Source organism: Drosophila guanche, unplaced genomic scaffold (genome assembly GCF_900245975.1).
Source record: "Drosophila guanche unplaced genomic scaffold, DGUA_6, whole genome shotgun sequence".
NCBI lineage: Eukaryota > Metazoa > Arthropoda > Insecta > Diptera > Drosophilidae > Drosophila > Drosophila guanche.
This window is the reverse complement of record NW_022995743.1, coordinates 4,427,214-4,438,575: the sequence shown is the minus strand read 5'-3', so window position 1 is coordinate 4,438,575 and position 11,362 is coordinate 4,427,214. Positions and strand designations below refer to the sequence as shown.

Sequence of the window (11,362 nt, the reverse complement as noted above, 5' to 3'; positions counted from 1 at the left end):
ACAACATTAACGGGTGGCTGGCAAACTTTATGACTAACTAGATTCCACGCGAAGTGGAACTCTATCCCAGCAGCAGCATTGAATTAAATCCATGGACCAGGGCCAGATAAGGGAACCGAATATGCGCCACTTGAGACGCCTCAGAGTGCAAGGTGCAAGGGGAGTTAAAGTCCAGTCCCCTTGCCAAACTGTGAGTCGGTGGGCAGTTAGCAGTTGATGTGATTACAGCGTACAGGATGTACAGCAGTGGAAACGATTACCCAGCGCCCGCTACTTACTCCATTTTGCATTTGTATGGGTGTGTTTGTGTGTTTGTGTGTGTGGCACTATCTTGCACCACGTGGCCACTTGAGCGCATCAAAGGGGCACTTTGATCTGTTGGCCAACTGTAATTCTACTCGGACGTGTGTGTGTGCCGCATCTTGTGGCCAGCTAAGCAATGTATATGGAGACAGACACCTGGCGCAGGCACACTAAGCTCTGAGGGTGCACATCATTTGACGTTTGCATTCGGCCATTTCCAAGGGGGGAGGATGTGGCCGGGGATGGGATGATGGCACTGCTAATGCACTGATTATTTGGCTGCACACAAGCAACGCAGACTAAAGATGGGGATGTAGACGGTCGTTGCCTTGGCAACCAATTTCCACCTACGACTACGAGTATTTCCAATAATTAAACAATCCATGCCACCCACAGCAGCACCAGCACCCCACTTGAAATTTAATTGAATTGAATTGAATGCCGAATCAGACATTGAGGATTTAGTTAGGGGAGCAGCAAGAGCAGCAGTAGCAGGTGCTTCAAGCTTCAACTGAGTGGCACGTTGCACTTTTAATGCAATTGCAGGCAACTTCTGTCTTCTCGTTTTTTGTTGCTGACTGGCCTCTGGAAACAAATCAATTTATGCCTCACCAACGTTTGAACAATTTCTGATTCCAATTCTGTTTCGGTTTCTGTTTCTGTTTCTGTTGCTGTTTCTGCTGCTGTTTCGCTTTGTGCATTTGACGGGTCAATAATTAAGACTGGGCGCATGCCACAGCCAGCAGCCAGCAGCCAAAAGCTGCTCCCCCTTTGCCACATCGAAAAAAAGTTCTTCGATTGCTCTTTTTTGCAGCTCCGAATGTGTTGGGGTTGGGCTTTGGATAGGGGCTTGGTGGTTCTGGACGTTTCTTTCTTTATGACGTTATCGTTGCAAAGTCAATTTCCTTGTTGATTTCAGTTTCAAAGCCACTGACAAAGATGCCACGCAGATGGCTGCCTGCCCCTGCCCCCTCGCATGAGGTGTTGCGCCCCGTAAACTGGATTAAATTTCGTTTAAAATGTAAATGGAAAAGAGCCTGATGGACAGGCAGAGAGGCAGCGTTTTTGGGTTGTGTGAATCATATCCAAATTGCGTTTCGTTTTGCAGCGGAACTTTCAGCAAACAAAAAATGGAAAGGGAAAGCTAAGGCGAAAGTGAAAACGAAGGAAAACTAAACATCAAAGGACGCCTAAAATGCCAAAGCCAAGGACAAGAGGGGAGGAAATCTAAAAAATTCGAAATAGAAAACGGGAAAAAAAGGTCTTTGCTGTTGAGAGTCGAAGCATTAGATACCCTGCAAAGGGGATATTGATAAAGTAAACTAAATATAACTACTAAAAGTAGAACACATTTTGCAGATATTTCGGATTGAGTGTCAAACAACTGCTCTGAGTCATAATACCTTGAGCAAGCAAAGGAAATAACAGAAAAGAAAAGCACAAGAATTGCGAAGTAAAGAGAAAAATAAACATTTCATGTTGGGGGCGCACAACGCAGAAAATAAAATCAAGAATTTCACACCTTATCAATTTTTCTAGATTAACAAAACGAACAATGAAGTGCGTGGCGGGGAGGGCTGTGAAATTGCATCATCAACATTGGGATAAGGCAAAAGGGAAAAGAGAGTGGAGTTTGATCAACATCATCAGCAACATCATCATCATCAGTAGCAGGATGAGAAGAAGGAGGAAGAGGAGCAGGAGCAGGAGCAGCAACAACACTGTGCACCGTCACCACAGTTTGTCATTAAGAAAGTCAAAAACTTCGACCCCCAAAGCAGAGGTTAGAATAAAGTGTATGGAGTGGATAGAGAGTATATCGTATAGAGGGTGTCCCAGACAGAGAGAGAGAGATAGAGAGGAAGAGAAAGAGAAGATTGGGTTTGGGTTTGGTGTGGCTTTGTGTGTGTGACAGCCAGTGTTGACATTTATTTTGATTTCAGTTTCGAGTGCAGCTCGTAAGTGGGTGAACCTTAACCATCCGCTCTTCCGCTCTGACTACTGTTTACCCACCACTCTGCACCCCCCCCACACCCACCGAGTAGGAGTGAATAATAGTAAAAGCTCGAGTACTCCCCCATGCTAATGTGCATTCCGGCTTAAGTCTGCGGCCCAAAAACACTTTTACGTTGAATCAGGGGAGGATGGCCTTTGGTTGGGTGGCCCTTTTTTGTTGTTGTGGGTGCATACCCTGCCTCAGTGTGGAATATAAACTGGCTATAAGCTACCATAGACCCTTCTGTAGCATCAGAGCTAGAGTATCCCAAAGTCTTCTCCGCAAAGTTTGTCGCTTTTCCATGGGGTTTGTGTGCCTAAATTGAATTTTATTTTATTTGGCAAATGCCAACTTTGATGTGTGCGTTTATTAATGTCTGCTGAGACTCGGGACTCTCACGAGCAACAAGAGTGTAAATCTTCTCATACCCTTTTGATTTACCTGTTCCCAGGAGTTTTCCCAAGCAGCTACGGGAGGTAGTTAACATTTCCCTCTCTAACTGAACTCAGTATCCCATCAGTCAACGTCCAATACACATTTGAGATTTTCAATACTTGAATTAAATTTGTTGTTTGAATTCCAAACGAAACGCTTGCCATGGCGGAAAAGTAAGTGTGTGCTGGGAGATGCATTCGATTCCGTTGACTCCCCAATCCACTCCACAGGAAAGACTACAATCCGTATGATAACCGTGTTGTGGAAGCTCCAATCACGTAAGACATTAAGTTCATGTATGAACGGCTCTCATTTGTTTTTGCCAGGAATACGGGAGCTTTTGTGTCGCTGCTGAAGGGCGTGATAGGAACAGGAATCTTGGCACTGCCCATGGCCTTTTCCTATACGGGATGGATGTGCGGCGCCATTCTGCTGACTCTAACGACAATAATGCTGATCCATGGCATCACGCTGCTTGTGGGTGCACAGCGTTACACGATGTTACCCTCCTTTGACCACTGCCTCGAATATTTTGTAGATCATGTGCATGGTGGAGTCTGCGCGGCGGCAGCAGCAGGGCTACTGCAACTTCTCGGACACCATGGTGTTTGCCTTCAACGAGGGTCCCAAGTGGTGCAAGTACTTGGCCAATGCCACCGGCTACCTGGTGGACGGTGTGCTCAGCCTCTCCCACTATGGCATCTGCGTTGTCTATCTCGTCTTTGTGGCTGTCAACATAAAGCAACTGGTGGAGCACTATGCCAAGGCCATTGATCTGCGCATTTACATAGCGATCGTGGGACTGTGCTCCATTCCATTCTTTCTAGTTCGGCATCTGAAGTATTTGGTGCCCTTCAACATGGTGGCCAATATCTCGATGTATTTGGGCTTCTTGCTCATCTTTTACTACCTGTTTCAGGACTTGCCACCCCTGTCCGATCGCCCGATGTTCAACGAACCCTCCAAGTATCCACTCTTCTTTGGCATCGTCCTCTTCTCTGTGAGCTCTGTGGGAGTGGTAAGCCATGAGTTGATTCTACTCCTAATCCCACTCCTAATCCATAGCCCCATCCCATTTAGATGCTGGCCATTGAGTCGGAAATGTCCCATCCGGAGAGTTACATTGGCTGGTTCGGTGTTCTCAATCTGTCCGCCGTTGTGGTTGTCATCTCTTATTTGTTCTTTTCCATCATGGCCTACTGGCAGTATGGGCCACACGTTCACGGCAGCGTAACCCTCAATCTGCCCACCGATGAAGTGTGAGTTTAGCTAGAAGCTAGAAATTTAGACCCCCTCTATAGTATTATCCTGCAGAATTTCGCAGCTCTCCAAGGCGTTCATCAGCCTGGCCTTGTTCCTGTCGTTTCCCCTGTCCGGCTATGTCACCATTGACATCGTCTTCAATCACTACATGAACCACGGCAATCGACTAAGGAATCCGCACTTTGTCGAGTACATTGTTCGGGTGTTCTTTGTCGTACTGAGCACCGTCAATGCGGTGGCCTTCCCCAATCTGGGCCCCCTGGTGGCCTTCGTGGGCGCCCTTACCATTTCGCTGCTCAATCTGGTATTTCCCGCCTGCATTGATCTGTGCCTCAACTACCATGAGCCCTACACCTATGGCAAGTTGCGGTGGAAGCTTGTCAAGAATATTCTGCTGATCATCATTGGCGTGGTCATACTCGCCTATTGCTGTACCCTGTCCGTCCTGGACATGATCGATGAATATGGCGGCGGTGGCAAAAAGTCATCCAACTTGGAAAAGATGCCGCTTGGAGTTCTGACAGACATTGGCATGACATTAAATTAGATCAATAGATACGATTTTGTGAGAATTTTAATGGTGATCGGGGGAGTCTTAGGGGATTTGGCAGAGAGTTAGGGCTTAAAGCTAGAGTGAGAGAGAGAGAGCAAAAAAAACAAACACGAGCATGAGGCAAGCGGAAAACTTGGCATGTAAAATCAATGAATTATGGCTTACAAAAATGCCTCGCACAAGCAACGCCTCAAAAAATACCAGCAGACTGTGTGGTGTGACCAAAGACTAGTCCAGCAGAATTCCAGGAGCAGGAGATCTGCAGAAGGATGGACTAGGAGCAGCAGCAGCAGCAGCAGCAGCAGCAGCTTGAAATTCCATGCATAACTTGTAACAGCAACGAGACGAGAGAGCATATGTAAAAAAAAAACGAAGCCAAGGACAGACTCACAATGAATTCAGTTTGTCCACAACATATGAAGAGCGACAAATAGTGTAGCGACGCAAAGATATCCTGCACTTAGATGGTGGCTCTCATCGAGAAAAGGAAATGGAATAGACTGAAAGAGAGTTGGAGTGTAAAAAAGACTGTAAGGAAGCGCGTGGATAGCCGTCATTCAATGTCCAACAAACCCTTACAATCCTCTGTACAGGGCATGCAAAAGAATGGAAAATCTAGACCAGCCAAGTCTCTAAATTGTGTGGCCCTAAAAGTGTCCGGCGGCACATAATGCTCTCACACACACACACACACACACACACACACACACACGAGTAGAAATCTGTCTGTGTCCTTGGCCCATGCAACGTCTGGCACTGCCACTGCCGCTGGACTGGTTGGTGGTGGCGTCACTGCTGCTGCTGCTGCTGCTGCCCAATGGCCGCAAGGAATTTCACACAATTGCTAGAAAAATTGCAGAAAATTGAAAATGTGCGAGAGCGTATAAATTTTTACTGCGTCACTTGTGAATGCTAAATTGTTGTTATTTATGGCCAGTCCCCACAGTCACACCCCCTCTGCCGCGAAGAGTAAGACAGAGAGAGGGAGACACAGAGAACGCAATAAAAGATCATCATCATGCAGAAACTGCTGAAGGAATTGGTAGTCTCGGAGCATCGAAATGCCTTAGATTTGTCTTAGCAGGTGCACAGATTATATTCCCACTCCTCCCTCTGGTGACCAGATAGCAGGAGCCACTCCTTTACAGCCCATTTCGAATATTTTATGCGACATTTTACCGGCTATCTCTGATGTAGATTTCGATTCGTGTCAAGTGCTTTTCTATGTGAAACTGAAATTGTGTCGCCATAATCAATCTGCAAAATCCAATGTCTGGCAAGGCCTGGCAATGCCTTGGCAATCCAATGATGTCTGTCGCAAAGGTAAGCCGGCTGTCGGATTGGCTGCAGCAGGAGATTGAATTTCACTGAGATTGTGGCATGGCAACAGTTGCCACGTGGGGTAGCTGCTCTCTCTCTCTCTCTCTCTCTGTCTCTCTATCGTCTGTAATTGATTAATGGAGCCTGATGTTGGCCACTGTCTGATGCCTGCTGTCGACTCTGTCTGATGCCTGTGACGTTCAACTTATGCCAGCGTACGTTGTGCGGGGGGTTTGACATAACCAAGGAAGTGGCAAGGCGGGGCACCCATAAGCAGAAAGAACCCCAAAAGAACAGCCTCCATGGAATGGTCAACGTTGCATCATGCCTAGGCAGTTAATTGGATACTTTTTCAATACTTTTATCTTCCTTTATCAACCTCCATGACTCTTTTGCTTTTTTGCCACCTGCCCACACACCCACACACCACCCCCTGTGGCATGCGTAATTTATTGATATACTCGCGCTAAATTATGAGTCTCCTGGGGGGCGCGAGAATAAAATAATTTTTTTGTTCTTGTTTTTCCCTCTCTTGTTTCGGGCTGGAGGAATGGGAATGGAAATGGTTCTGCCCCAGCTTCTCGGGGCATGGTTGCAGGTGTGCTGCTGCTGGGTCTGTGTGGAAATCAGTTAACCGAAAAAGTTGGCAACTTTTTTGCCGCTGCCTTTGCCGCTTCCTGGTGCTCGCTGCCTGTGAAATCAAAGTTTGAGTTTATTCAAATAAACGCCGACATTAAGAGAGTTGCAACTGTTGCGTTGCCTCCGCCACTGCCTCGTGCCCTGCCAGTCTATGTCCCAGTCTATGCCTCTTCCGTGGCGGGGCATAAATCAGAGCCAACAGCCGCAGCAAATGGAAGAGGCAACTTTTTTTCGTAGATAAACTTTTGACGTCATTTAACCCTCTTTTCTTTTTCGCTGCGGGGTGGTGAGGCGTATGAGGTGTGTGTGTTTTTTTGGGGGGTGTTATTAATATGCTCAAGTTTCCTGTTTTTTTGTGAAGATGAGATGTCAATCGTCTCGTGGGGCGGCTGCTGCACCTGCTAAATAATTCGCGGCAGCATCGGATCGATTTGCCCCCCCCCCAAACCAGAAGAAAACTGGACTGGTTGTCGGGGTTCTGCTTGGGTTTGATTTTCTTTTGTTTTCGTTTATTGTGCACAGCGAAAGCTAGAAGCTGGCAAGGAAAAAGTACGATTTGAGCGACTCCACAATCCGTTCCACATAGATGCCATTGGAGTGCATTACAAAGATTAAATTACGCAGCGGCACGGAGTTCTGGAAGGTGCAATAAAATAGAGAATATTAGAGTGGAGTTAATAAATGCATTTCTTTTTTTTGTATATTTGTTACAAATGTGAGAGGAATTTGTATTTATTTTTAATGATATTAAAAGTAATATTTCATGGGATAAATCTTCGTATAGTAACTCCCAAGCTGTGATAATGTCCGCTGTGGCTGGCTGTCGATTTGATTTCATAAATATGTGCAGCACGTACCGCAGCTCAATTGCCAATTAGAAGAGAGCCCAACAAAAAATTGGTGGGGCCAGCATGGGCAGCGCCTTGGCACTTGAAAATTCGTGGGCCAATAAGGAAGGCTGCCCCAGCATGAGGCATGTGGCATGCGGCATGCGGCACACAGCATACGGCTTGTGGCATTCGGCATTCGAGTCAACGGAAGTTGATTTGTATACCGAATCGCATACAAAAGTTGCCCACTTTTAACCTGCACCTTTTTATGCTTTTTTTTTTTTTTTGCTTTTTCCGGCTTTCCTTTCGGAAAAAGCCAATAAAGTCAATTGTAAATTTCTCTCACGTCGCGTTGGGAAATTATTAAGGAGCCAGCCACACGGTCGACCTTCGTTTCAAATGGAATTCTTTAAACAATTTTCCACACACACACACACACACACACACACACACAGATAGAGGAAAAATAAAGCGATGGAGCAGCGGGCGGAGCTCAAAGCAAACAAAGCGTGTCCCCAAAAACCGAAATACAATTACCTGACGTGGGGCTGGGGGTATGTATGTGGTATGAGGTCAGAGGTTACCTCTGCCATGGGCATGGCTGCTCACCTGAAGATTGCTGAGAATTTTGGCAAACTTGGGTGTACCGATGCTGTCAACGAGGGCCGCGAACTGCTTGTCGCTTTCGGTCTTGTCGAAGAAGGTGGCCAGCAGTTGGTCCTGCGGCAGAATGTCCAATATGCTGTCCACCAGCCCGTGCAGGCCATTGAGTGGCTCTCTGGTAGTGGTCGTGGCTAAAGTGGTTCCAGAAATCTTTGCAGTTACAGGCGAAAAACGAACTTAGAATATATTACGTGTACGCACCATTGCCGGCCGCCGAATTGCTGGCCAAATCGAGGGTTGAGGGCTTGCTGGCCTTTGCCAGGGAATCCATTATCTTGATCACATCCAGGCCGCTGGCATTCAGGTATCGTGTGAAGGCCAGTACCTCGGGCAGCTGCAGCATCTGATGCTTGATGGCAACGAAGCTGGTGGAGAGGAAGGTGTAGGCCCGCTGCACCTCCGCATCGTGGTGGTAATAGTGGCTGGCAATCGACTGCACTTCGCGGGCCGGGATCAGCGCCACAAAGGCACTCAAATCGATGGGCTGGCAGGCGGGGCTCTCCTTTGGCGGTTGGCTCTCCTCTTCCTCAGACTGCTCCTCGGAGGCGGACACATCCTCTGAGAGCGGCTGGCTCTGGCTCTGGCTTTTGTTCGAGAGAAATATCAGATCATCCGACCCATTCGATAGACTCTTTTCTTCCTTGTCCTCATCGCTGGAGGAGTCGTGCAGCGTAATCAGTGCAATGTTGCTGCTGTTGTCCTCTGTCTGCTCCGCATCCTGCACATTGATGATGTCCTCCACCAGCACAATCTCCTCGCTGTGGCCGAACGATAGGCAAATACTAGATGCACAAAGCAGTGCCAGCAGCAGTAGATGCCGCAGTGGTGTCCGTTGCACTCTCATATTTGATGTGTGATCCACTGAACGCACTGGGATACTCTGGTTGCCCCCTCGGATGGGTGGCTGCTGCTGCTGCCGTGGAGAATTTGGAGACTCTCGGCGCCAATTGCTGAGCGCTTTGTCCCGCTAATTGAATCAACAAACAACACAGAGGAGTCTCTGCTGGTGGTCGGTCACTCGATAAAGATTTGAGTCTATCAAATACGCGTATTGATTTATATTGGCTTATCTGTGTGTTGGCCGGTGCCCGTGCCAAATGCCATTCGTTTAGGCCATAAAACACGACCGCAGGCTCCAAGCCTCGTAAATTATTTGAATGTGAGCTTCCTGTTTGATGGGGTAAGGAAAATCTGTTGGATCGGGAAAACTCTACACTCCCCTTGCCCGCAATTTCCCTGATGTCGCTCTGATATTCACACTTTGACAGCTGTTTGAATGTCATTCGGTTACTCACTGTACGAGTACGAGAATGTGTCACTCATTCAGGTCTGTCTCTCCTTTACATCTCATGAACCCTCGCATGTACGTCCATATGTATGCGGATATACTCTGTGCATAGATTGTGCGCTGACTGTGATATATTCATTTGCTCATTCAGCAAGTTAAGTAGGAATAAAATTGTCAATTTTCATGTCATTATTCCATGTCGTCGTCGTCGTTGTCGTTGCCGTTGTCGTTTGCCGCGCGGCATTCACTTTCGCATGTGTCAACTGTGACACTCTCTCTCTCTGCACATGCCTCTTGCCCCATGCTGCTGCTGGTGCTGCCCCTATACGAATAAATATATATAGTATTTGTTAGCGTGCTCAGATATGATTTATTCACTTGGTTTGATTTATTACAGCCCCCATACCCCCCACACCCCGCACATCCACATAGGCAGACACTCGCTCGCTGGGAAATGGGAATGTAAATTGCCTCTGCCTACAAAACCAATAATTGTATCGTTGTCAACGTCAGCAAAGGGTCCGTCTATGAGTCTGTCCTTCTGTCTGGCTGTCGCTGCAGAACTTTACTTGCTGGTTGTGCGCCAATTTTTTACATAAATTATTTAACTAAGCCATAAATTGATTAAAACTTTGGCCGGAACACTGTTACCTGGAACACCAGTGGCTGCCACCTATCATAACGTATGACACTTGATAAATTTTTGGAGCCCATCCACCCCTCCCGAATAGTCGAACTTTTGAGCCGCAAAGTTCTTGCGTTGGCAGTAAACAAAAGCTGCCAAATGGCAGCTGCGGGGGGAAGGACGTAGGTCAGGCGGCAAGTAATCCTCTGGCCCTCGCGGACCGAAACTTATAAATTAATTTCTTGCTACACCACACACACACACACACACACACACACACACACACATAAATACAAAATACTTTGGCAGGCACTTGGGGCATACCAGCGCAGCAGCAGCAGCTGCCATAAAGGTGTGCTGCGCTCTGCTGTGTTGCGTTGCGGTTGCCGGCCTGCCAGCCAGCGTGCCTGCCACTTAATTAACTGCAGTCCGGCTGCCGCGGTCCAAAGTGTAGCCAAAGTATTGCGCAAAAGTAGGAAGCGGCACGCACCTGTGACATGGCTCAGAACACCACCCCACCGCCTGCCATGGACTCGTCCATGGACCCTTCATGGCGGTTAATTTCATGCTGCCTGAGCGCGTCCCTCCCCTTCCGACCGAGTGTGTGTGTGTGTGTGGAGCGTGGTTTTAAAGTGATTTGCCTGCGCCGGAGCCTTTTGTTTATGTTGCGGCATAAGAGCCTCCGCTTTACCGCAAGTGTCAACATTTATTTCCAACTTAACACTTTTGGCGTAACATTGCGCTTAATCCGCAGCACCGTAGCGCCAAGAGCCAAGAACTTGACTAATTTTGTGCAAAGTTCAGCATTAACATTACCGCAAATTAGCAAAAGTTTTTCGCACAAACAGCCGCCGCTGCGCCAGAAAAACAAAGGAAGAAAATACAAAAAAAATCAAGTAAGAAATAAAGTATTTCGTTCGGCATTAAGACTAAAAGATACGCTGGAATTTCTACTTGTTGTTGGGTGTTTTGCTGTCTCTACGCGCTCTGGGTGGATAGATGATAAATGTCAGAAGAAACCAAAGAAAAATGTTTGAGAGATTTTGGAAAACTATCGACAGAAACCGCAGTAAAACGTATCTTTTATATTATTGTTTTTTGTGTGTTGTTGGCTGATTTTTGCCAGCCAGCTTTTATATCATTTGTGGCTTTCAGAGAGGTTCAAAAGCTTTCCTCTTGCTATCATTAATCGTCATCGTTCCATAGCCAAAAGTGATTCTGCCTGGACACAAGACTTTCGACCTCCTTCCGCCCCCAACATACATAAATTACGAACCAATATACCCTTTCACTATACCGTGTACCCTACATAAACAGACACACACACACACACACACACACCGAAAGCGAGAAGAAAATCGGATTCCAGAACAGAGCAGGGATGGGGATGTGGAACAGTTTGAGTTGTGGCATCAGCAGACGTTGCCTGCCCCACTATCTGGTGGAT

At 47.1% G+C, this 11,362-nt stretch overlaps 2 protein-coding genes across 3 annotated transcripts; one reads left to right on the top strand and one right to left on the bottom strand.

Moving 5' to 3' along the window:
• The first annotated feature begins 2,827 nt into the window (after positions 1 to 2,827).
• LOC117592383 (glutamate transporter polyphemus-like) lies at positions 2,828 to 4,544 on the top strand. Its single transcript, XM_034286093.1, has 6 exons — positions 2,828 to 2,907; positions 2,965 to 3,012; positions 3,061 to 3,211; positions 3,273 to 3,752; positions 3,815 to 3,993; positions 4,049 to 4,544. Exons 1-6 carry the CDS (start codon positions 2,897 to 2,899, stop codon positions 4,542 to 4,544), a joined length of 1,365 nt encoding a protein of 454 aa, XP_034141984.1. The 5' UTR covers positions 2,828 to 2,896.
• Positions 4,545 to 6,988: 2,444 nt separating this feature from the next.
• LOC117592296 lies at positions 6,989 to 8,892 on the bottom strand. 2 transcript variants are annotated; one of them, XM_034285966.1, is made up of 3 exons: positions 8,204 to 8,892; positions 7,949 to 8,142; positions 6,989 to 7,145 (listed from the first exon to the last, which is right to left on the bottom strand). In XM_034285966.1, exons 1-3 carry the CDS (start codon positions 8,844 to 8,846, stop codon positions 7,038 to 7,040), a joined length of 945 nt encoding a protein of 314 aa, XP_034141857.1. In that variant the 5' UTR covers positions 8,847 to 8,892; the 3' UTR covers positions 6,989 to 7,037. The 2 variants fall into 2 exon arrangements, with proteins under 2 accessions (XP_034141857.1, XP_034141856.1); XM_034285965.1 differs by having other exon boundaries at positions 7,949 to 8,133; positions 8,204 to 8,884.
• Positions 8,893 to 11,362: the final 2,470 nt, after the last annotated feature.

Coding starts and splice junctions, on each gene's coding strand:
- LOC117592383 (XM_034286093.1), top strand. Junction 3,013..3,060: donor GTTGTGGAAGCTCCAATCAC/GTAAGACATTAA, acceptor TGTTTTTGCCAG/GAATACGGGAGCTTTTGTGT. Junction 3,994..4,048: donor AATCTGCCCACCGATGAAGT/GTGAGTTTAGCT, acceptor ATTATCCTGCAG/AATTTCGCAGCTCTCCAAGG.
- LOC117592296 (XM_034285966.1), bottom strand. CDS start 8,846: ATGAGAGTGCAACGGACACCACTGCGGCATCTACTGCTGCTGGCACTG. Junction 8,143..8,203: donor CAATTCGGCGGCCGGCAATG/GTGCGTACACGT, acceptor AGATTTCTGGAA/CCACTTTAGCCACGACCACT. Junction 7,146..7,948: donor AAATTCTCAGCAATCTTCAG/GTGAGCAGCCAT, acceptor TGCACCTTCCAG/AACTCCGTGCCGCTGCGTAA.